The 26835-nt window shown below is 49.4% G+C and overlaps 1 protein-coding gene across 1 annotated transcript in view; it reads right to left on the minus strand.

Moving 5' to 3' along the window:
* SLC27A2 (solute carrier family 27 member 2) overlaps positions 1 to 26065 on the minus strand; it is a 131591-nt gene extending 105526 nt beyond the window's left edge. Inside the window, exon 1 of the mRNA XM_075345835.1 lies at positions 25578 to 26065. Coding sequence (XP_075201950.1) covers positions 25578 to 26055 — 478 coding nt within the window. The 5' untranslated portion in view covers positions 26056 to 26065. The remainder of the gene's footprint in view (positions 1 to 25577) is intronic.
* Positions 26066 to 26835: the final 770 nt, after the last annotated feature.

Below are 26835 nucleotides of genomic sequence, written 5' to 3' on the forward strand. Positions count from 1 at the left end.
GGACCACCTCAAAACCCTGTCATGGCCAGCCCAATTTCCAGACCTGAACCCCATGAAAACCTGTGGAATGTAATCAAGAGGAAGATGGATAGTCACAAGCCATCAAACAAAGAAGAAGTGCTAAACTTTTTGCACCAAGAGTGGCATAAGGTCATCCAAAAGCAGTGTGAAAGACTGGTGGAAAGCATGTCAAGACGCATGACAGCTGTGATTAAAAATCATGGTTATGCCACAAAATATTGATTTCTGAACTCTTCCTGAGTTAAAACATTATTAGTATTGTTGTTTCTAAATGATGATGAACTTGTTTTCTTTGCATTATTTGAGGTCTGAAAGCATGGCTTTTTTTTGTTATTTTGACCATTTCTCATTTTCAGAAAATAAATATAAAATGTATTGCTTGGAAATTCGGAGACGTTGTCAGTAGTTTATAGAATAAAAGAACAATTTACATTTTGCTCAAAAATATACCTATAAAGAGAAAAATCAGGAAAACCGACAATTTTGTAGTAGTCTCTTAATTTTTGCAAGGGCTGTATTGCTGTCAGATACGGTAGCAAAAACTTGCTCCCAGATAAAAATGCTGAAAAATTCAAATATCTTTATGTTCTTTTATATCAATCTTAACCTCCCCCCCAAAAAACTGAATGTGTAATAACTGTAAGCCTAAAGGCCCTGTCACACACAGAGATAAATCTTTGACAGATCTGTGGTTGCAGTGAAATCATGGACATATTGTTCCATTTGTACACAGCCACAAACCTGGCACTGATTGTCCACAATTTCACTGCAACCACAAATCTGCAGCTGATTTATCTCTGTGTGTGACAGGGCCTTTAGGGTTCATTTAATCAATGATTTTTCTCATATGCAAAAAATGGTCCTAGTATCATGAGTGGTTTTTTTTTTTCAGCATTCATCAGTTTGGTCAGTGTCAGTTTTTACCATAAGCGTTTGGGTCAGAGTTAGGGGTTGTGCCTTTGGATTCCACATGCTTACCCCAGGTAAAACAATAAAGCCTATACTCACCTCCCATGCCAGCGCCATTCGAGCGTTGATGGAGTTCGTGGTGCTGGGGTTCATGTGGGGTTGTGAAGTCACGCGAGCCCCGCATCTAATTAGTATCCTATGTGTCCAGCAGTGCAGGTAGAATCAGCTGCTTCATCCTTCAGGCCACACCCCTCATCATTCATGCCACACCCACTTGCGAAAAATGCACTCTGGTCAGCGATTGGAGTACATTTCAGGAGTGAATAATGCCAGTACAATTGAATAACTTTTCATGGGCAGGCGTAGCCATCCCGAACCTGGCCAAAGCTGTGCCCTTACTACATCGATATTGTCATAGCTAGTCTAGACTAGCAGGTAAAAGCCAAAAGTCGCAATATTTTTGTACCTCTGCTGAGTTAGGAAAAAATATTACTACTTATTAACCCTAGAATGTGTGACATCTGAAATCTAAAATAGTAAAAAAGTAAACCACCAGGGTTACGCATTCTATTAAGGTGCTTTTTACGCTAGAATTTTGGAATACACGCTTAATGATTCAGGACCGTACACTTGCATTAGTGAGATTGATCCGAGATTCAGATCAAAATCAGACATGTTTCCAGAATTTTTTGAGTATCGCAAACATGCACGGACATCAGAACAGTCCCAGTTACTATAAAGGGTAGGAGATCTATCTGTGAAAGCCAGGGATAGAACTTGTACACGGAAAACTGAAGTCTAAATGAAACTTAAAGCTATGTTCATGTGCCGCCCCCGTGGATGCAGCCGAGCTGCTCGGATCCGGGTTCGCTGTGGCTCAAGGGTCTCCAGACCCGGGGTCGTGCGGCAACTGAAATGAAAGGGGATGTATGTACAGGGGAAATTAGATATAGTTTGTGATGCCACCCGTGGTGTGCGGTAATTGGGAGTACCGCCGCTGCCGTTGAGAGTACCCGGGGTGATGAAGTGGGGCAGCAAGGTGTTGTAGCCCTCCACGGGTAGGGGGGATGCCCCAGGACTAAGTGTGGGATGCCGTGGGATGCAGGGGTCACTCTTGTGGCGCCCTGGACAAGCCAGGGGCCACAGAGAACAACACCAACACACCCCACACTCCTGGTCAGGCACACCAAAGTCAGACAAAAACCCTTGTTGCCTCCCTCCAGGGGCTGATGTCCACACCAGGGGGTGGGCCAGGCGGTTGGCCCCGCCCACCGAGGAGTTCACAGTCCTGGAGGCGGGGAAAGCAGACAGTTGAGTGAGGGAAGTAAAAGTGAGAGGAAGGAAAGTAGTAGTGGAGCAGACTGAAGTTGGTCCGGGTGTGTGGCCCGGACGGATCAGCACGGTTGGCAGACGGTGGTGACCGTCTGCAGGAGTGGCCTATCGGAGTCTACCGTAAGGACCGTGGACGGGCGGTGGCCCGGCGGTACCGGAATGGTACACAAAGAGAAGTCAGCACCATATGGCAGGGGCTTACGGACCCCGGCAAGGCTAGGAGTCGCCATGAATTTGCCAAATCCGTTAGCGAAGGGAACCTCCTGGGTTTTCCAGCAGCCAAGTCCCGACAGAAGGCAACCGTCCAACCGAGAGAGGGAAACACAGTCACCGCCAAGGCTAAAGTTCCCAGGGCCAGAGCCTGCGGGCAAAAGGGGCTCCTCGAGCCCATATCCAAGCTGGGGAGCGGGTTACCGGTGGGAACCCATTGGAACCGTTTACAGTACATAGGTGCAGGGAAAGGCAGTCACCATCAACCTGCCGGGAGAAACAACACCGCAGCCGTCTGTGGGACCCGTCCATCCAGCCGTGTGTTTTACCGAGAACTGTGTCCTCATCATTGGCTGAGTGAGTACCACCGTGCCGTGCGGCACAGCGCTGCCCCCGCGACCCTGCACCTCACCAGGCCCTGTAACCCGCCTGTCATCCACCCCTACCCCATCACCGGACAACCAACCCCCTACCCACGGAGGGGAGAACTAACAATAAAGCTGCTCCCTGTCACCGCTCCCGGGATCCCCATCTAGAGCAGCGGTGGTGTCACCAATATCACCACAACCGTGGGTGGCGTCACGGACAATAATCAAATCCCCTTTTCACTCACGGGCGAGGAACGCCGCTCGAGTCCCCGGGATCCGGCCCACCGCTCGAGCCACCACCAAGCAGCGGCAGCCGCAGCAGCGGCCGGACCCGAGCAGTGGGAGAGCGCAGCATCCCCTCCTCCGCCCGCGACACTCTCATACTCACTCAGTCCATAAGCAGACTCTGACAACCGGGTAAACCAATTCTCTGGGTACCGCTGCTGCTGTGGGGAGCTCGTCCGGGACCCGTCCCCTTTAGTGTTGCCTGGTGATCCGTGACCTGCCTCCTGGCACTAAGTTTAACTTCAATGTGGTGGCCCAGTAGTCTGAAACTTGCCGGGCCCCGCTCCCCACTGTGGCTAAGTGTGGAAGTTTGCTCTCAGGGCTCACGCTTGGGATTTTTTGGACCGTTTTGGATTGGAAAGTCCTATCCCCCTAGTTGCGCTAATTCCCCCATTCTGAAGCGGGTGGGAACATATTATAAAGGCTCCGTTCTCCTCAGGTGAATTGTCGGGTTGCCTGAAGCTACTCCCCGGCCTAAGGTCCGTGTACCCTGTCGTGCCTTCGGTTCCAGACCGATGACAGTGCTAGGCTGCCGGCTGTCCTCCTCGACAGGTCCAGGTCCCTTGCCACAATCCCCTGCGACTGAGGGTCCGACTCCTCTAGGTCCAGACCACCGTCTGCAACCTAGACAGCTTCACTTGGGAGCCACCGCTCCCGACCTCCTCTCACCCTCTTCACTCTTTGACTGACTACTCTTTACTGACTACACTTCTCACCTCCCCTCCTTGACCCCCCAGGTGGGCGACTCTATTCCACTCAAGCCGTCCACTGGTGTGCCTGGTGGGTGTGGTGCAGGGTGTATCTAGGATTTGATTTTCTGTTGGAGGCAACATTATTTAGAAAGGGACCCAGAACCATGAGGGACTTGGAATACTGCCCGGAAGGGCAGTTTGAGCAGTACCCTGTGACGACCTGATTGTCCAGGGGCGTCATATTCACAATAGCATATAAAAAAATCATCCAATTGTAATCAAGTAAAAATGGACGATTTTTTATCTGCATTGTGATCTGTATGACATCTGTATAGTATTAGTGTTTATACATCAGCAGTGAGTAAAACACAGAAAGCTGTTGCCTGTTAGTAATGACAGCGTATCTGTAACATTCGGATATCATAGAGATGATATGAACAAATCTGATTTCTTTTACGCACTTATTGCCTTAAATAGGTGACTTTCATCCATATTACGGAGGACACTAGTGCATACTGCGATTTTTTTGGTGTAATGCCAGTTTTTTCCACGGACAGCCATCGAAACGTAGCTTTGTTGTGTAAAGATCTAACACTTCTCAGCTCCCTTTTCTCGTCCATGTACCTCACCGAAAATAAAATGTTTGCTTCACAAGTATAGTCAACCTTTTAACAGATTTTCTATCACGGCTATGGGGATAAACAGTTACCATGTCCCTAGATTCTAGATCCCACAGGACTCTATTTAGTCTGGGGGCACCTATTTTAATTAGCTGCCGCTAGAACACTCCTGTTACCAGTATTATCCTGTTGCTGAGTTGTGGATAATAACTCTTTCATTACACATTCCACAGTAATACACACATTAGTTCTTTTGTGTTGTATTTTTAACTGGAAAGCTTTAAATTCACAATTTGGTAATTTTTGCTGTGTGGATCATTTGCCTTAAGCCTACGACTGCAAATAAGTCAGAAGTGTAGGAGGCCTGCCCAGATCCCTGACCCACCCTACTGGGCCTTATTGAGATATCAGCTTTCACTTATATGTTCTAGGTTTTTTACGTATGGAACACATATCCATTATTGTCTTTGTAGCTTTTCACATGTCCATGGATTTTTGCAGAACTTGGCTAAAAAATCATGCAAAGATGTTATCATCATCAAACATGTTTTGAATTGAATCATGAACCAAACAAGTCTACCAGTTTATGAAAATAAATTGGTGGGGACGGGTTAATCATCGTCAGCACACGGATGGCATCAGTGTATTTTATGTGTGCTGTCCGTATTTAACCCCGTCCCCACCAGTTTATTTTCACCTTCTTGACCGCAACCAGAACAATGCTTGAGTTCCCCATTGACTTCCATTATACTCAGTACACGAGTCGCATCTGACTGCTCGTTACGAGTATCGAGCACCCGAGTATGGTAGTGCTCACTCATCAACCATTTCTATTTTTTCCAACAAAATTTACAAAACTATCTTTTTACATCATATTGAAGTGACTTTGAGTGACCAGTGCGACAGAAGATACCCAAAAGTGACATAGATGAAAATTATATTTTTTCCCACAAAAATGTCGCTTAAGCCCCAAATTTTGCATTTTCACAAGGATAAACCAGAGAAAATAAACTGTACAATTTGTTGTGCAATTTCTCCTGAGTATGTTGATACCCCATATGTGGTGGAAAACTACTGTTTGGAAGCACAACAATGCTCAGAAGGAAGAAGCATTATTCAACTTTTGGAGCTCAAAATTGGCTGAAATAGCGGTGGATGCCATGCTGCATTTGCAGAACTTCTAATGTGCCTAAATAGTGGAATCCCCCAAACGTTACCCCATTTTGGAAACTACAACACTCAAGGAATTTATCTAGAGGTTTGGTAAGCACCTTGAATCCATAGGTGCTTCACAAAATTTTATAAAGTTGTTTTGTGAAAATTAAAAAATATAGTTTTCTCATAAACATGTTGCTTTTGCCTTAAATTATTCATTTTCTCAACAGTTATCAAAAGAAAATGGACCATCATTTTTTTTGTGCAATTTCTCCTGAGTACACCAATATCCCAGATGTGGTAGAAAACTACTGTGTGAAAGTAGGTTTGAGAGCCATATTTTGAGAGCTATAATTTTTCTGTATTTTCGATGAGTCATGTGAGAGCTGGTTTTGTGAGGAACTAGATGACATTTTTATTAGTATTTTCGGGCGCATACCTTTTTTTCATCACTTTCTTTTCCTATTGTTAGTAGGCAGTATGAGCAAAAAACAGCAATTGAGGAATTGTTTTTTCAATGCCATTCCATGTATGATAAAAGTGAAAAGAGCTTTAAGCTGGTGTCACACACAGCGACAACGACAACGACATCGCTGCTACGTCACCATTTTCTGTGACGTTGCAGCGACGTCGCTGTCGCTGTGTGTGACATCCAGCAACGACCTGGCCCCTGCTGTGAGGTCGCCGGTCGTTGCTGAATGTCCAGCTTCATTTTTTGGTCGTCACTCTCCCGCTGTGACACACACATCGCTGTGTGTGACAGCGAGAGAGCGACGAAATGAAGCGAGCAGGGAGCAGGAGCCGGCGTCTGGCAGCTGCGGTAATCTGTAACCAGCGTAAACATCGAGTAACCAAGGGAAGCCCTTTCCCTGGTTACCCGATATTTACCTTCGTTACCAGCCTCCGCTCTTGCTGCCAGCGCCGGCTCCTGCACTGTGACATGTGGCTGCAGTACACATCGGGTAATTAACCCGATGTATACTGTAGCAAGGAGAGCAAGGAGCCAGCGCTAAGCAGTGCGCGCGGCTCCCTGCTCTCTGCACTGTGACATGTAGCTGCAGCACACATCGGGTTAATTAACCTGATGTGTACTGTACCTAGGAGAGCAAGGAGCCAGCGCTAAGCAGTGCGCGCGGCTCCCTGCTCTCTGCACTGTGACATGTAGCTGCAGCACACATCGGGTTAATTAACCCGATGTATACTGTAGCAAGGAGAGCAAGGAGCCAGCGCTAAGCGCGGCTCCCTGCTCTCTGCACATGTAGCACAGCGACGTTATGATCGCTGCTTCTGCTGTGTTTGACAGCTAAGCAGCGATCATAACAGCGACTTACAAGGTCGCTGTTACGTCACCGAAAATGGTGACGTAACAGCGACGTCGTTGTCGCTTAGTGTGAACCCAGCTTTATTCTTTAGGTCAGTACTATTAGGCTATGTGCACAGTGCACACGTAGCAGATTTGTGTGCAGATTTTCTGCACACAAAACTGCATGTTTCAGCAGGAAAAATGCAGCAGAAAAAAATGTGCATTTTTATGGAATTTGAGCATTTGAGCGGTTTTCATGCTTTTTTTAGTCATGGCGATCGTAGGGATTACTGTGCTATACCCCCTCGATCGCCGCCGGATCTCTGGCTGATATTACAGCTGGAACCCGGCTGCCACTGCCCGAAGTGGTGCCCACGCCGCTCCAGGAGGCAGAGAGAGGAATTGGTTACCTCTCCCTGGCGATTGGGTCCCTGTAATGCGATCACAGAGATCCGTGGCAACCTTGGATCATCAACATGACGAAACCGAATTACTGAGCTACGGATCACCTGACATGCCTTATGCATGTCAGTGCTGTGAGTGCAGCACTGACAGATATAATCCACTGCAGTGATCAAGCATTGCAGGGGATTGTATAAACATAGAAAAAAAATGCAGAAACAAGTGACATGCTGCTTCTTTTTTCAGCAACAAAACCTGCAAGGAAAAAAAAGCAGCATGGGCACAGTAAGGGCTCGTGTGCACACTGCGTTCTGACTAGTGCAGAAATAAATGCACCCTCTGGCAGACTTGACACTGCGTTACAAAAAGAATGCATCCAAAACGCATGTATTTTGGATGCATTTTACATGCGTTTTGAATGCATTTTTGTCAGTGCAGTCCTCCAGCTCTGCTACATGCCCGTTGACAGCAGACACAGACAGAGCCGGGCGATGAGAATGAACTCTGATGAACTTCACCCGACTTCATTGTCATCCCGCGGCTCTGTCTCTGTGTGCTGCCATGAACTCAGATGAACCTCCGAGGTCAGTGCCAGGACACAGGAGTCCGCAGCAGTGACGTCAGAGCTTCACCCGATTTCACTGACATCGTGCGGCTCTCGATCTCTGTGTCGCAGCCTCATTTGCGGTCACACGTGAAGGACTCACCTGTGACCGCAAATCCCCTGAGTGACTGAACTGAGCAGCGCGATCAGCGGTGCCGTCACTTAAGTTACTCGCGGCTACAGCTGCAGTCCTCCACCAGAGAGCAGTGGCCACGAGTAACTTGAGTGATGTCATCGCTGATCGCGCGGCTCACTTCAGTTGTTGCGCGGAGCTGACAGAGAGCGGTCGTAGTCTGTGGCCGCTCGATGTCAGCTTCATGTAGCAGAGCTGAAAGCGTCGTGGGACCTCATGTGGATTGCGTCAGACCTGGAGAGGTATTTGGGGATTAATAAAGTGGTGAAAGAGGGTGTTTTTTTGTCTTTCATTCCAAATAAAGGATTTTTTGGATGTGTGTGTTTATTTTCTTTAACTTACAGATTAATCATGGAAGGTATCTTGGGGAGATGTCTGCCATGATTAACCTAGGACTTAAGGCTGCTTTACATGGTACGACCGATTGTGCGATTTCACAATCGATCGTACCTGCCCCCGTCCTTTTTGCGTCACGGGCAAATCGCTGCCCGTGTCGCACAAAGTCAGTAACCCCCGTCACACATACTTACCTCTCGTGCGACCTCGCTGTGGGCGGCAAACGTCCACTTCCTGGAGTGGGAGGGACGTTCGGCGTCACAGCGACGTCACACGGCCCCCGGCCAATGGAAGCGGAGGGGCGGAGATGAGCGGGATGTAAACATCCCGCCCACCTCCTTCCGTCACATAGCCGGCGGCGGCCGCGTGACGCAGGTGAGCTGCTGTTCATCGTTCCCGGGGCGTCACACGGAGCGACGTGTGCTACCCCGGAAACGATGAACAACTAAATTAAACGATATTAGGGAACCTAGCGAGCAGTACACGACTCACGATTTGTGAGCGATACTGCGTCGCTAGGAGGTGTCACACAGGCCAGCATCGCCAGCCATGCCGGATGTGCGTCACAAAAACCGTAACCCCGACGATCTATCGCACGATAGATTGTCTGGTGTAAAGCAACCTTTAGTGGCAGCTATGGGCTACTGCCATTAACTCCTTATTACCCCCATTGGCACCGCACCAGGGCAATTCGGGATGAGCCTGGTAAAGTCCTGGGACTGTCGTATCTAATGGATGCGGCAATTCCGGGCGGCTGCTGGCTGATATTGTTAAGCTGGGGGGCTCGCCATAACGTGGAGCTCCCCATCCTGAGAATACCAGCCTTCAGCCGTGTGGCTTTACCTTGGCTGGTATCAAAATTGGAGGGGACCGCACGTTGTGTTTTCTTCAATTATTTCTTTATTTGTTTTACTGCACGATATTGACAAACCCACCAGCAGCTGTGATTGGTGAGTGAGACAGCTGTCACTCAGTGTGGGGGCGTGTCTGACTGCAACCAATCATAGGTGCCGGTGGGGGGTGAAGCAGGGAATACGAGATGGAATAACGAAGCAGCCACAGTGTGAACGCCGTGCAGCACTGCACCGGTGATCGTGGATCGGTGAGTATGAGAGGGGGGTTGGGAGGGAGAGACTGACAAAAAGACCTGCATTTGTTATGTCAAAAAAACATGCGGATCGCAACAAAAATGCAGTGCAAATGCACTGCTTAGCATTTTGGTAGTGTTTTTCAACAACTCAGAACACTCAAAAGAATTGACATGCTGTTTTTTTAAACGCAAAGATTTTGTCAAATTTTTGACACTCAAATTGCTGCGTTTAAAAAAGCATCATACGCACGAATTATGCGCAATCTTCATAGATTGTGCTGGGGATGCATGACGCAGGCATTTAGGCTGCAGTGCTAAACGCAGCGTAAATGCATGAAATTACTCATCGTGCGCACATAGCCTAAGGGGTACCTTGCACACTACGACATCGCAAGCCGATGCTTGCGATGCCATGCGCGATAGTCCCCGCCCCCGTCGCAGCAGCGATATCTTGTGATAGCTGCCGTAGCGAACATTATCGCTACGGGAGCTTCACATGCAATCACCTGCCCTGCGACGTAGCTCTGGCCAGCGACCTGCCTCCTTCCTAAGCGGGCGGGTCGTGCGGCATCACAGCGATGTCACACGGCAGGCGGTCAATAGAAGCGGAGGGACGTAAACATCCCGCCCACCTCCGTCCTTACACATAGCCGGCGTGAGCCGCGGTGACGCAGGTAAGCTGATGTTCCTCGCTCCTGCGGCTTCTCACACAGCGATGTGTGCTGCCGCAGGAACGAGGAACAACATCGTACCGTCGCTGCAGCTACATTATAGAAATGTCGGACCCTACACCGATGATAAGATTACGACGCTTTTGCGCTCGTTAATTGTATCATAAAGGATTTACACACTACGATATCGACAGCGACGCCGGATGTGCGTCACTTTCGATTTGACCCCACCGACATCGCAGCTGCGATGTCGTAGTGTGCAAAGTACCCCTTAGTCACGAATCTCATAGACTTTGCTGGGATGCGTTTTTCATTGCTGTATTGATTAAAATGTGTTAGGAAAAAGACATGAAAAATGCCGCAAAAAAGCAACATGTGCACAGAGCCTTACAACAATACCATATTTATATAGTTTTTTTATGTTTTGCTGGTTTTGCACAATAATAGCTATTTAATAGAGAAAATAATTGTTTTTGTATCACTATATTCTGAGAGCTTTAACAATTTTTTTTTTCACGACGGACGGAGTGGCTTGTTTTGGTGAACAAGATGACATTTCAAGCGATACCATTTTTATTTACATTCATCTTTTTATAGCGTTTTAATCCACGTTTTGTTTGCAAGTTTTAAGAAAAAGCATAATTTTATGCCAGGTTTTTTTTGTTTGTTTTTTTTTTTTTTTTTTTTTACGGTGTTCACCAAAGGGGTTAAATAGTGTGACAACTTTTACGGTTGGGGACGATTGGGGCGAAACTAATGATAGCCCAATCGACACCCGAGATCAGATGACAAAGCCGCTAGGTAACAGTTGGGTGGAAGCAACAACTACAAAGATATATACTGTATATGAGGAATCGGTGGTGTTAGCTTCACACCACCGTACACGAGAAGAGTCCTGTTACAGCACAGGTAGCCTGTCTGAACAATCGGTTTCTCGCTGTACCCGGTTGCCGTTGGTGTACCACTAATCCTATGCTTAGTCTTCCTAGGCAGTCCATGAGCAGCACCAGCCTAATACTGGCACTACGCCGACCTGTATGCCATGGCCCTAGGTACCGACAGTTTACTGCCGTTCACCCACACTGACAGACGCAGCAGGACCTCTGCACCTAAGCCCTGACACTCGCGTTACTGGGCACAGAACACCAGTCACACACAGGCCCCGCGGACTAACTAACACGCTCACTGCTCAGCCTGCTGATTGAGCCTTAAGGGTACTTTACACGCTGCGACATCGCTAACGATATATCGTTGGGGTCACGTAGTTAGTGACACACATCCAGCGCCGTTAGCGACATCGCAGCGTGTGACACCAAGGAGCGACGATCAACGATCGCAAAAACATCAAAAATGGTTGATTGTTGACACGTCGCTCCTTGTCATAATATCGTTGGTGGTGCATGCCGCTGGTTGTTCGTCGTTCCTGCTGCGTCACACATCGCTATGTGTGACGCCGCAGGAACGACGAACATCTTCTTACCTGTGTCCACCGGCAATAAGGAAGTTCTTTGGACGATGGCCGTTTCATGCCGAACAGGCGCTTCTACGGGTCCCGTAGAAGCGACTGGTTGGCGTGAAACGGCTATCATCCAAAGAGCTCTCTCTCACCATTCCCCCTCCACTGCTACAACATGGATTAATTTGCTGTTGTATCCTTGAAGTGAAAAAATAAACGCTGGACTGAAAGCTGAGTGCCCCGTGACTTCTGTTATTTGAAACTTGGACCGTTTCCTGGGACAATACACAGAGATTAGCATTACTGTCCTGCCACACTTTGACTCCATGTGGATTCCTGTGAGTATACCTCCTCCTGTTACTGTGTGGTGCCGCTATTCAGTGCATTTTCTGTTTCTGTAGTACAACTGATGAAACACTGGATCAAAAAACACTGATAAAATAGTTTTTTTGCACACTGTAAAAATCACTGACAACTAAATGAAGCCTTATGAGAGTGAGATTGCTCATGAGCCCAGTGTATTCATCAGTCTCTGCCCACCCAGCCTGACTGACAGCTGCAGCTTATACAGAGCAGTGGGAGATCTCAAAATTCTTAATCTAAAATCTAAAGCTGAGTGTATGTACTGTATGTATGTGTGTATGTACTGTGTGTGTGTGTGTGTGTGTGTCCTCTAAAGGAATCCGCACCGTCGCATGTAGAATCACAAATTTTGCACAGACACTTCATGTGACCCAGGGAACGTCGTAGACTATGTTTTGGCAGGAAAATGTATCCCCGCGCTTTACATTTACTCTCAAAAAAACATGCCTCCATTAAAGTAAATGGAGCCTGGAACTGCTGGTTTTAATAGCAGATGAGATTTATTGCTATAGGAACAAAAGACATTGTTAGTATAAGAAGCTTATGTGTGAGGTGATATAATGACGGTGGGGAGACGGATAGAGAGAAAGAGACAGAGAGAGACAGACAGAGAGAGAGACAGACATACAGTCAGGGCCAGAAATATTTGGACAGTGACACAAGTTTTGTTATTTTAGCTGTTTACAAAAACATGTTCAGAAATACAATTATACAGTTAGGTCCAGAAATATTTGGACAGTGACACAATTTTCGTGAGTTGGGCTCTGCATGCCACCACATTGGATTTGAAATGAAACCTCTACAACAGAATTCAAGTGCAGATTGTAACGTTTAATTTGAAGGTTTGAACAAAAATATCTGATAGAAATTGTAGAAATTGTACACATTTCTTTACAAACACTCCACATTTTAGGAGGTCAAAAGTAATTGGACAAATAAACCAAATCCAAACAAAATATTTTTATTTTCAATATTTTGTTGCAAATCCTTTGGAGGCAATCACTGCCTTAAGTCTGGAACCCATGGACATCACCAAACGCTGGGTTTCCTCCTTCTTAATGCTTTGCCAGGCCTTTACAGCCGCAGCCTTCAGGTCTTGCTTGTTTGTGGGTCTTTCCGTCTTAAGTCTGGATTTGAGCAAGTGAAATGCATGCTCAATTGGGTTAAGATCTGGTGATTGACTTGGCCATTGCAGAATGTTCCACTTTTTTGCACTCATGAACTCCTGGGTAGCTTTGGCTGTATGCTTGGGGTCATTGTCCATCTGTACTATGAAGCACCGTCCGATCAACTTTGCGGCATTTGGCTGAATCTGGGCTGAAAGTATATCCCGGTACACTTCAGAATTCATCCGGCTACTCTTGTCTGCTGTTATGTCATCAATAAACACAAGTGACCCAGTGCCATTGAAAGCCATGCATGCCCATGCCATCACGTTGCCTCCACCATGTTTTACAGAGGATGTGGTGTGCCTTGGATCATGTGCCATTCCCTTTCTTCTCCAGACTTTTTTCTTCCCATCATTCTGGTACAGGTTGATCTTTGTCTCATCTGTCCATAGAATACTTTTCCAGAACTGAGCTGGCTTCGTGAGGTGTTTTTCAGCAAATTTAACTCTGGCCTGTCTATTTTTGGAATTGATGAATGGTTTGCATCTAGATGTGAACCCTTTGTATTTACTTTCATGGAGTCTTCTCTTTACTGTTGACTTAGAGACAGATACACCTACTTCACTGAGAGTGTTCTGGACTTCAGTTGATGTTGTGAACGGGTTCTTCTTCACCAAAGAAAGTATGCGACGATCATCCACCACTGTTGTCATCCGTGGACGCCCAGGCCTTTTTGAGTTCCCAAGCTCACCAGTCAATTCCTTTTTTCTCAGAATGTACCCGACTGTTGATTTTGCTACTCCAAGCATGTCTGCTATCTCTCTGATGGATTTTTTCTTTTTTTTCTGCCTCAGGATGTTCTGCTTCACCTCAATTGAGAGTTCCTTAGACCGCATGTTGTCTGATCACAGCAACAGCTTCCAAATGCAAAACCACACACCTGTAATCAACCCCAGACCTTTTAACTACTTCATTGATTACAGGTTAACGAGGGAGACGCCTTCAGAGTTAATTGCAGCCCTTAGAGTCCCTTGTCCAATTACTTTTGGTCCCTTGAAAAAGAGGAGGCTATGCATTACAGAGCTATGATTCCTAAACCCTTTCTCCGATTTGGATGTGAAAACTCTCATATTGCAGCTGGGAGTGTGCACTTTCAGCCCATATTATATATATAATTGTATTTCTGAACATGTTTTTGTAAACAGCTAAAATAACAAAACTTGTGTCACTGTCCAAATATTTCTGGACCTAACTGTATATATAATATGGGCTGAAAGTGCACACTCCCAGCTGCAATATGAGAGTTTTCACATCCAAATCGGAGAAAGGGTTTAGGAATCATAGCTCTGTAATGCATAGCCTCCTCTTTTTCAAGGGACCAAAAGTAATTGGACAAGGGACTCTAAGGGCTGCAATTAACTCTGAAGGCGTCTCCCTCATTAACCTGTAATCAATGAAGTAGTTAAAAGTTCTGGGGTTGATTACAGGTGTGTGGTTTTGCATTTGGAAGCTGTTGCTGTGACCAGACAACATGCGGTCTAAGGAACTCTCAATTGAGGTGAAGCAGAACATCCTGAGGCTGAAAAAAAAGAAAAAATCCATCAGAGAGATAGCAGACATGCTTGGAGTAGCAAAATCAACAGTCGGGTACATTCTGAGAAAAAAGGAATTGACTGGTGAGCTTGGGAACTCAAAAAGGCCTGGGCGTCCACGGATGACAACAGTGGTGGATGATCGGCGCATACTTTCTTTGGTGAAGAAGAAACCGTTCACAACATCAACTGAAGTCCAGAATGTGACGCCCTGGGCAAGCCAGGGGTCACAGGTCACAACACCACATGCACCCCGCATTCCCTGCAGGTACATCAAGCTAACCCAAAATCCTTGTTGCCTTCCTCCAGGGGCTGATGTCCACACCAGGGGGTGGGCCAGGCGGTTGGCTCCGCCCACCGAGGAGTTCACAGCCTTGGAGGCGGGAGAACCAGGCAGATGAGTTTAGGAGTAGAAAGTAGAAGGAGGTGAAGTGGAGAGTTAGAGTGACAGAAAAGAAACAGTTTTGTAAAGCCTGAAGTTGGTCCGGGTGTGTGCCCCGGACTGTGACAGCAAGGTCAGCAGACGACGGTGATTGTCTGCAGGGGGACTGCTCGGAGGTTGCTGGAAGGACCGCGGACGGGTGGTGACCCGGCGGTACCGGAGCAGTATACGAAGAACAGTCAGCACCAGGGCAGGGGCCTTTCGGATCCCGGCAAGGCTAGGAGTCGCCATAATTTGCCAAATCCATCAGTGAAGGGGACGTCTGTCTCCTAACAACCAAGTCCCGATTGAAGGCAACAGTCCGACCGATAAGGGGAGACACCGCCACCGCCAAGGCACCAGTTTCCCAGGGCCAGCGCCTGCGGGCAAGAGTAGAGCTCCTTCGGCTCAGCTTGAAGCCGAGGAGTGGGTAACTGGTGGGAACCCATCGCTACCAAAGAGACTTTCATAGGTGCAGGGAAGAGACCGTCACCGCTAACTGCAGGGAACCGCAGCACCGTAACCGTCCGAGGGACCCGTCCAACCAGCCGTGTGTTTACCGAGAACTGTGTCGTGTTAACTGGCTGAGTGAGTACCTCCGTGCCGTGCGGCACAGCGCTGCCCCTGCACCTCCACAGGCCCCATAGCCCGCCTGTCCACCATCCAACACCCCATCACTGGGCCCCGTGATCACCAACCCCTACCCACGGAGGGGCAACACAACACCTGGCTGCTCCATACCATCACTCCCGGGCTTCCCATACAGAGCAGCGGTGGTGTTAACAAATCACCACAACCGTGGGTGGCGTCACGGACAATAAACTATCCCAAAACACCAATTCCCCTTTTCACTCACGGGCGAGGAGCGCCGCTCGAGTCCCCGGGATCCGGCCCATCGCTCGAGCCACCGAGCAGCGGCAGGCCGCAGCAGCCGCGGCAGCCGGACCCGAGTAGCAGAGGGAGAGCGCGGCGTCCCCTCCTCCGCCCACGACAACTTGGCGTCACGAACAGGATCTTACCGCTCTGCCGTTGGGTAGAGGTGCGCCTTGTAACCGCCGGAGGTATCTGGCCGGAAAATTTCAGAAGTCGCCATCTTTGGCGCGAAAAGTTCCCGCTCGAGCGTCTTCTCGAGTAGCAGAGGAGCGAAGGCCAAAACCCCGCCCCGATAGAGGAAGGGCCGGAAAGAGGCTAAGGGGGACGCGGATGGAGAAATGGCGGCGTCCTCGAATTGGAGTGCGGGAATACCCGCCACGGGAGTACCCAAGCTCTGGGGGAAACGAGGCGGAGTAGCTTTTGAGGATTGCGGCCCGGGTGAGCTCCCCGCCGGGACCGCTGCGTGGCTGGAGCGGGAGTTGGGCCGGTTCTGCGTGAAGGTGAGGGCGCAGAGCCTGCAGCAGTTGATGGATTGGAAGGCAGAGATGCGCAGAATGGTTGCCGTAGTGGGCGCCCACGAGCAAGGGGCCGCTGCAGCCGTACCGCGTCGCGATCAATCCACACAAACCCCGGAACCAGCCCTGATTGAGTGGGAGACGGATATCAGCACCACGACCGGGGGTCCGGAGAGAGTGCCGTTGATGGAGGAGGAGGTCCCAAGTGCGCTGCCTCCGCCGCCATTCCCAGCGGCTGTCAGTGGTTTGGGGTTGAACTGCCAATGGAAGGAGAACCCCATGTACCGCTCGGTCCCTGAGTGGGCCGACCCCCTGCGGTGGTAGCCGCTTCCAGGGCAGCGGAGCACCGTTGCACCGTCCCCGTTGGGACCACAAGTGTTTGTGTTTGAAAATGAAAGATGATAAGTAAAATGAAACCGTGAAGTTCACCTGATTGTCAACCGTGATTTGGAAACCGGCCGTTGCCGGCACCATTGTCCCCGTGGGGACCGTTTAAAAAGTTGCATGAGGAACTGCTCACGGACAAGCCCGTTTACTTGCAGGGCAACCACAAACGTTAGTGGCTTGTAAATAAGTTGTGTTACCGTTACCGTTTCCGCAATTGCCGCCTCCGGAGAGGCAGGTTGGAGGGAGGGCCCACAGCAGAGCAGGCTGGGGCCCAGCCACCACAGGAACCGGTGGCTACCCTCTGGAGGGGAAGGACAGATCCCGCTCGGGTAACTTGTGCTGGACTGGGGTCAAGGGGTGCTACCTGGGCTTTAGGGGCAGCATCAGGGCCAGGTTTCTTGGGTGGGAGAGAGCGGAAACCGTAACCATACACCGTTTGAAACCGTTTAAGAAATGTGCCTCCCGATGTGGGATGATGTCATAACTTGTATATATGTTACCGTTTTTTCATATCTTTTTCAGAAAAACAAAAAGGAAAATAAAACCGGTGTTGGACGGGCAGCCCGAGGACGGTCTGCGTTTTGCTAAGGGGGAATGTGACGCCCTGGGCAAGCCAGGGGTCACAGGTCACAACACCACATGCACCCCACATTCCCTGCAGGTACATCAAGCTAACCCAAAATCCTTGTTGCCTTCCTCCAGGGGCTGATGTCCACACCAGGGGGTGGGCCAGGCGGTTGGCTCCACCCACCGAGGAGTTCACAGCCCTGGAGGCGGGAGAACCAGGCAGATGAGTTTAGGAGTAGGAAGTAGAAGGAGGTGAAGTGGAGAGTTAGAGTGACAGAAAAGAAACAGTTTTGTAAAGCCTGAAGTTGGTCCGGGTGTGTGCCCCGGACTGTGACAGCAAGGTCAGCAGACGGCGGTGATAGTCTGCAGGGGGACTGCTCGGAGGTTGCTGGAAGGACCGCGGACGGGTGGTGACCCGGCGGTACCGGAGCAGTATACGAAGAACAGTCAGCACCAGGGCAGGGGCCTTTCGGATCCCGGCAAGGCTAGGAGTCGCCATAATTTGCCAAATCCGTTAGTGAAGGGGACGTCTGTCTCCTAACAACCAAGTCCCGATTGAAGGCAACAGTCCGACCGATAAGGGGAGACACCGCCACCGCCAAGGCACCAGTTTCCCAGGGCCAGCGCCTGCGGGCAAGAGTAGAGCTCCTTCGGCCCAGCTTGAAGCCGAGGAGTGGGTAACCGGTGGGAACTCATCGCTACCAAAGAGACTTTCATAGGTGCAGGGAAGAGACCGTCACCGCTAACTGCAGGGAACCGCAGCACCGTAACCGTCCGAGGGACCCGTCCAACCAGCCGTTTGTTTACCGAGAACTGTGTCGTGTTAACTGGCTGAGTGAGTACCTTCGTGGCGTGCGGCACAGCGCTGCCCCTGCGCCCCTGCACCTCCACAGGCCCCATAGCCCGCCTGTCCACCATCCAACCCCCCATCACTGGGCCCCGGGATCACCAACCCCTACCCACGGAGGGGCAACACAACAACTAGCTGCTCCATACCATCACTCCCGGGCTTCCCATACAGAGCAGCGGTGGTGTTAACAAATCACCACAACCGTGGCTGGCGTCACGGACAATAAACTATCCCAAAACTCCAATTCCCCTTTTCACTCACGGGCGAGGAGCGCCGCTCGAGTCCCCGGGATCCGGCCCATCGCTCGAGCCACCGAGCAGCGGCAGGCCGCAGCAGCCGCGGCAGCCGGACCCGAGTAGCAGAGGGAGAGCGCGGCGTCCCCTCCTCCGCCTGCGACACAGAACACTCTCAGTGAAGTAGGTATATCTGTCTCTAAGTCAACAGTAAAGAGAAGACTCCATGAAAGTAAATACAAAGGGTTCACATCTAGATGCAAACCATTCATCAATTCCAAAAATAGACAGGCCAGAGTTAAATTTGCTGAAAAACACCTCATGAAGCCAGCTCAGTTCTGGAAAAGTATTCTATGGACAGATGAGACAAAGATCAACCTGTACCAACAATGATGGGAAGAAAAAGTTTGGAGAAGAAAGGGAACGGCACATGATCCAAGGCACACCACATCCTCTGTAAAACATGGTGGAGGCAACGTGATGGCATGGGAATGCATGGCTTTCAATGGCACTGGGTCACTTGTGTTTATTGATGACATAACAGCACACAAGAGTAGCCGGATGAATTCTGAAGTGTACAGTGATATACTTTCAGCCCAGATTCAGCCAAATGCCGCCAAGTTGATCGGACGGCGCTTCATAGTACAGATGGACAATGACCCCAAGCATACAGCCAAAGCTACCCAGGAGTTCATGAGTGCAAAAAAGTGGAACATTCTGCAATGGCCAAGTCAATCGCCAGATCTTATCCCAGTTGAGCATGCATTTCACTTGCTCAAATCCAGACTTAAGACGGAAAGACCCACAAACAAGCAAGACCTGAAGGCTGCGGCTGTAAAGGCCTGGCAAAGCATTAAGAAGGAGGAAACCCAGCGTTTGGTGATGTCCATGGGTTCCAGACTTAAGGCAGTGATTGCCTCCAAAGGATTCGCAACAAAATATTGAAAATAAAAATATTTTGTTTGGGTTTGGTTTATTTGTCCAATTACTTTTGACCTCCTAAAATGTGGAGTGTTTGTAAAGAAATGTGTACAATTCCTACAATTTCTATCAGATATTTTTGTTCAAACCTTCAAATTAAACGTTACAATCTGCACTTGAATTCTGTTGTAGAGATTTCATTTCAAATCCAATGTGGTGGCATGCAGAGCCCAACTCGCGAAAATTGTGTCACTGTCCAAATATTTCTGGACCTAACTGTACATAGGCACAGACAGAGTAAGAGGCAGACAAGGAAAGAAACAGACAGAGACAGACAGAGAAAGAGACAGAGAGATAGAGACAGACAGACGGGGAAAGAGACAGAACTGGAAAGGCAGGCAGACAGGGACAGAGACAGGCAGACAGGGAAAGAGGAGACAGACAAAGATAGATGGCGAAAGAGACAGACTTTGATAGAGACAGATGGGGAAAAAGACAGAGAAATAGAGACAGACAAGGAAGGAGACAGACAGAGACAGGCAGACAGTGAAAGAGACAGACAGGAAAAGACACAGACAAAGAGATGGACAAAGACAGACAGGGAAAGAGACAGGAAAAGAGATGGGGAGACAGACGGGGAAAGAGAGACCGGAAAAGAGACAGATGGGAAAAAAGACAGATGGGAAAAGAGACAGACGGGGAAAGAGACAGACGGGGAAAGAGACAGATGGGGAAAGAGACAGACGGGGAAAGAGACAGACGGGGAAAGAGACAGACGAGGCAAGAGACAGACGGGGAAAGAGACAGACAGAGAGACAGACAAAAAAGACACGCAAAGAGACAGAGGGGGAAAGAGACAGACAGGGAAAGAGACAGACGGGGAAAGAGACAGACCTTGAAAGAGACAGACCTTGAAAGAGACAGACCTTGAAAGAGACAGGTGGGGAAAGAGACAGACCGGAAAAGAGACAGACGGGGAAAGAGACACACCTGGAAAGAAACAGACTTGGAAAGAGACAAAGAGACAGACAAAAACAGACAAGCAAAAAGACAGACAGGGAAAGAGACAGACCTTGAAAGAGACAGACAGAGACAGGTGGGGAAAGAGACAGACCGGGAAAGAGACAAATCAGGAAAGAGACAGACGGGAAAAGAGACAGACGGGAAAAGAGACAGATGGGGAAAGAGACAGACGGGGAAAGAGACAAACCAGCAAAGAGAGAGACCTGGAAAGAGACAGACGGGGAAAGAGACAGACGAGGAAAGAGACAGTCGGGAAAAGAGACAGACGGGGAAAGAGATAGACGAGGAAAGAGACAGACCTGGAAAGAAACAGACTTGGAAAGAGACAGACAGAGAGACAGACAAAAACAGACAAGCAAAGAGACAGAGGGGGAAAGAGACAGATTGGGAAAGAGACAGACCTTGAAAGAGACAGACAGAGACAGGTGGGGAAAGAGACAAACGAGGAAAGAGACAGACGGGGAAAGAGACAGACGGGGAAAGAGACAGACGGGGAAAGAGACAGACGGGGAAAGAAACAGACCGGGAAAGAAACAGACCGGGAAAGAAACAGACCGGGAAAGAAACAGACTTGGAAAGAGACAAAGAGACAAACAAAAACAGACAAGCAAAGAGACAGAGGGGGAAAGAGACAGACGGGGGAAAGAGACAGACGGGGAAAGAGACAGACGGGGAAAGAGACAGACGGGGAAAGAGACAGACGGGGAAATAGACAGACGGCGAAAGAGACAGACGGCGAAAGAGACAGACGGCGAAAGAGACAGACGTGGAAAGAGACAGACGGGGAAAGAGACAGACGGGGAAAGAGACAGATGGGGAAATAGACAGACGGCGAAAGAGACAGACGGCAAAAGAGGCAGACGGCGAAAGAGACAGACGGGGAAAGAGACAGACGGGGAAAGAGACAGACGGGGAAAGAGACAGACGGGGAAAGAGATAGACCGGGAAAGAGATAGACCTGGAAAGAAACAGACCTGGAAAGAAACAGACCTGGAAAGAAACAGACCTGGAAAGAGACAGAGAGACAGACAAAAACAGACAAGCAAAGAGACAGACGGGGAAAGAGACAGATGGGGAAAGAGACAGATGGGGAAAGAGACAGACCTTGAAAGAGACAGACAGAGACAGGTGGGAAAAGAGACAGACCGGGAAAGAAACAAACCAGGAAAGAGACAAACCAGGAAAGAGACAAACCTGGAAAGAGACAGACAGAGACAGGTGGGGAAAGAGACAGACCGGGAAAGAGACAAACCAGGAAAGAGACAGACAGAGACAGGTGGGGAAAGAGACAGACCGGGAAAGAGACAGACGGGGAAAGAGACAGACGGGGAAAGAGACAGACGGGGAAAGAGACAGACGGGGAAAGAGACAGACGGGGAAAGAGACAGACGGGAAAAGAGACAGACGGGGAAAGAGACAGACGGGAAAAGAGACAGACGGGAAAAGAGACAGATGGGAAAAGAGACAGACGGGGAAAGAAACAGACTTGGAAAGAGACATAGAGACAGACAAAAACCGACAAGCAAAGAGACAGACGGGGAAAGAGACAGACGGGGAAAGAGACTGACCGAGACAGGTTGGGAAAGAGACAAACCAGGAAAGAGACAGACAGAGACAGGTGGGGAAAGAGACAGACCAGGAAAGAGACAAACCAGGAAAGAGACAGACAGAGACAGATGGGGAAAGAGACAGACAGGGAAAGAGACAGACCTGGAAAGGGACAGAGCTGGAAAGGGACAGACCTGGAAAGGGACAGACGGTGCAAAAGGGAGACAGACAGACACAGACAAAGAGACAGACACAGAGATAGAGAGACAGACAGACAGACACAGAGACACAGAGATAGAGACAGATAGACTGATACAAAGACAGATAGAGATAGAAATAGACCGACAGAGACATAGACACAGACAGACAAGGAAACAGACAGAAAGACAGCGACACACAGACAGAGACTGGGAGAGAGACAGAGAGACAGTTACTATACTGGGCAACGCCCGGGTACTACAGCTAGTAAATTAATAAATATATATCTAAAATACACTATAGACTATAAAAAGTGGAGAATAGCTCATGATGACTAGTACTGGTATAATGTAAAGAGGCTGATACCAGCAGATAATACCTCATTGTGGGGTAATATAATGGAAAGGCTGATAACAGTGAACATTACAGTAATAGGATGGTGACCTGCAGCATTTAATCTAGATTCCGTATTGGACTATAATGCATAGTACGGTATACAAATGTATAAAAGACAGACAGCTATTTCTTTCATGCAATGCATAAATCATGAGATTTCTTCTATAGGATTCTTATTGGGAGCTCAGTCCAGGTAATGCAGAAGCCTCCTGGAGATAAACTAGTAGAAGTGTAATATAAAACCCCCAAACATATAATAGCAGTAAGGCTATGTTCACACACAACATTTTTACTGCTTTTTTTGTGCTGAAAAAACCTGTTCTCTTGGCAGTAAAAATGCTGCTTTGAAAACGCCGGTTTTCCTGCATTTTTGCTTTGTTTTTCACCGCCTTCTTTTTGGTGCAGTACATATTTACCGTAATAAAGTGAGCTTTACTCACAAAAAATACTGCAAAAACATCAAATCTGCTCGCTGCGTTTATTGCAGGATTTTTGCATTTTTTGCTTCCTAAGGATGAAACAAATGCTGGAAAAACGCTCATAGAAATGACATGCTGCAGATTATTATTATTATTATTATTATTATTATTATTATTTTTTTAAAGCTTCATTTCTCAAATTCAGTAAAAAAAAACCAAGTTTACGCATGAAATTTCTGTAAAAAAGCAGCTTATCATTTGCATTAAAAAAAACCACTGCATGTGAATATAGCTCAACAGAAGTAAAAAAGTAATATCATATAAAATAAAGCAGCACCACAGTGATTTTTTTAAAAATTTCACTGCTGGAGTTGTGTTTTAAATCTAACTCCCTTGACCACGGTCATATGTTCACATTCTGCTGGCTTCACAGTGCTGTCCCAGTTGGTTTTGGCAATTTGTGATCTACCGGCGCGCTCATTGTGAGCGCCAGAGGTCACAAATCAATACAAGTCTATGGGAGCTTAGTTCTGGCTCTCATAGACTTGTATTGAGTGCTTGTGACGTAACTTCTGACTTCCAGCCAATCAGAAGCTAGAGGCACATGATGGCACTGCGGAACTGGCGCGTTGTCAGTAAACGGTGAAGACCGGAAGGTGAGTATGTGACAGGGGGCAGGGGGACTTCCATGTAAAGCCACACTCCAGAGATTAAATTTTTTGTGTGTAAAGGGAAAGTATTAAAGTATAATACAAGTGTCATGTCCAGTTAGTTGCTCTGCAGTTGGTGTAACTTGGCTCCATAGAGAAGCGAGGAGGGGACAAATGTGAGGGGGACAAATGTGAGGGGGAGAAATGTGAGGGGAACAAATGTGAGGGGCACAAATGTGAGGGGGACAAGTGTGAGGGGGACAAATGTGAGGGGGACAAGTGTGAGGGGGACAAGTGTGAGGGGGACAAGTGTGAGGGGGACAAGTGTGAGGGGGACAAATGTGAGGGGGACAAATGTGAGGGGGACAAGTGTGAGGGGGACAAGTGTGAGGGGGACAAATGTGAGGGGGACAAGTGTGAGGGGGATAAATGTGAGGGGGACAAGTGTGAGGGGGACAAGTGTGAGGGGGACAAGTGTGAGGGGGACAAATGTGAGGGGGACAAGTGTGAGGGGGACAAGTGTGAGGGGGACAAGTGTGAGGGGGACAAGTGTGAGGGGGACAAATGTGAGGGGACAAGTGTGAGGGGGACAAGTGTGAGGGGGACAAGTGTGAGGGGGACAAATGTGAGAGGGACAAGTGTGAGGGGGACAAATGTGAGGGTGACAAGTGTGAGGGGGACAAGTGTGAGGGGGAGAAATGTGAGGGGGACAAATGTGAGGGGGAGAAATGTGAGGGGGACAAGTGTGAGGGGGACAAGTGTGAGGGGGACAAATGTGAGGGGGACAAGTGTGAGGGGGACAAGTGTGAGGGGGACAAGTGTGAGGGGGACAAGTGTGAGGGGGATAAATGTGAGGGGACAAGTGTGAGGGGGACAAGTGTGAGGGGGACAAGTGTGAGGGGGACAAGTGTGAGGGGGACAAGTGTGAGGGGGACAAATGTGAGGGGACAAGTGTGAGGGGGACAAGTGTGAGGGGGACAAGTGTGAGGGGGACAAATGTGAGAGGGACAAGTGTGAGGGGGACAAATGTGAGAGGGACAAGTGTGAGGGGGACAAATGTGAGGGTGACAAGTGTGAGGGGGACAAGTGTGAGGGGGAGAAATGTGAGGGGGAGAAATGTGAGGGGGAGAAATGTGAGGGGGACAAGTGTGAGGGGGACAAGTGTGAGGGGGACAAATGTGAGGGGGACAAGTGTGAGGGGGACAAGTGTGAGGGGGACAAGTGTGAGGGGGACAAGTGTGAGGGGGACAAGTGTGAGGGGGACAAGTGTGAGGGGGACAAGTGTGAGGGGGATAAATGTGAGGGGGACAAGTGTGAGGGGGACAAATGTGAGGGGGACAAGTGTGAGGGGGACAAGTGTGAGGGGGACAAGTGTGAGGGGGACAAGTGTGAGGGGGACAAGTGTGAGGGGGACAAATGTGAGGGGACAAGTGTGAGGGGGACAAGTGTGAGGGGGACAAATGTGAGAGGGACAAGTGTGAGGGGGACAAATGTGAGGGTGACAAGTGTGAGGGGGACAAGTGTGAGGGGGACAAGTGTGAGAGGGACAAGTATGAGGGGGATAAATGTGAGGGGGACAAGTGTGAGGGGGACAAATGTGAGGGGGACAAGTGTGAGGGGGACAAGTGTGAGGGGGACAAGTGTGAGGGGGACAAATGTGAGGGGGACAAGTGTGAGGGGGACAAGTGTGAGGGGGACAAATGTGAGGGGACAAGTGTGAGGGGGACAAGTGTGAGGGGGACAAATGTGAGAGGGACAAGTGTGAGGGGGACAAATGTGAGGGTGACAAGTGTGAGGGGGACAAGTGTGAGGGGGACAAGTGTGAGAGGGACAAGTATGAGGGGGACAAGTGTGAGGGGGACCAGTGTGCGGGGACAAGTGTGAGGGGGACCAGTGTGCGGGGACAAGTGTGAGTGGGCTCTTACCGGGATCCGCCAGGATGATCTTGGCACCGCTGCACCTGAAGCAGTGCAGGAACGACTGGGACCTGATGTTATTATTGAGGCAGGACAGGGCACAGCCCAGCTTTGCCACCCCAAGCCAGATCCAGATGTAAGCCGGGGCATTGCTCATGTACACGGCCACGCAGTCCCCGGACTTCACCCCCGCGTGTTTGCGCAGAGCCCGCGCTGCCTGGTTGCTGAGCCGGTCTATCTCGGAGTAAGTGTACACCTCCTCCTGGTAGATGATGAACGGCTTGTCCGGACACTTCTCCACCTGCTCCAGGAATATGTCCACCACCGTGTGCGCGGGGGTCTTCCCGCTCTGCTTCTTGCTCCTGATGCCATAGCGCACCACAGTGATGAAGTGGGCAATGTCCTGGAAGATGTACGGGAAGATGAAGCTGATGAGCAGGGGGAGAAGCAGCAGCCCCGGGAGGGCAGTGAAGAACACCGTGATCATCGCTGCAGGCAGGACTCAGGAGCTGCCCCTGAGAACATGAACCATTCTGTGTGAGCACAGGTGACAGCTCTGCACCTAGCACAGGGGGTGTACACCTAGGCACTGCCCTCCCACTCCACACACAGGTACACTGGTGACATCTCTGTATCTCGGACAGGGGGTGTACACCTAGGCACTGCCCTCCCACTCCACACACAGGTACACTGGTGACATCTCTGTATCTCGGACAGGGGGTGTACACCTAGGCACTGCCCTCCCACTCCACACACAGGTACACTGGTGACATCTCTGTATCTCGGACAGGGGGTGTACACCTAGGCACTGCCCTCCCACTCCACACACAGGTACACTGGTGACATCTCTGTACCTCGGACAGGGGGTGTACACCTAGGCACTGCCCTCCCACTCCACACACAGGTATACTGGTGACAGCGCTGTACCTAGGACGGGGTGTACACCTAGGCACAGCCCTCCCACTCCACACACAGGTGCACTGGTGGAAACTCTACAACTAGGACAGTGGGTTTACACCTAGGCACAGCCCTCCCACGCCACACACAGGTACACTGGTGACAGCTCTGTATCTAGGACGGGGTGTACACCTAGGCACAGCCCACCCACTCCACACACAGGTGCACTGGTGGAAACTCTACAACTAGGACAGGGGGTTTACACCTAGGCACAGCCCTCCCACGCCACACACAGGTACACTGGTGACAGCTCTGTATCTAGGATGGGGTGTACACCTAGGTACAGCCCACCCACTCCACACACAGGTAC

This window comes from Anomaloglossus baeobatrachus, chromosome 4, assembly GCF_048569485.1.
Source record: "Anomaloglossus baeobatrachus isolate aAnoBae1 chromosome 4, aAnoBae1.hap1, whole genome shotgun sequence".
Taxonomy (NCBI): Eukaryota; Metazoa; Chordata; class Amphibia; order Anura; family Aromobatidae; genus Anomaloglossus; species Anomaloglossus baeobatrachus.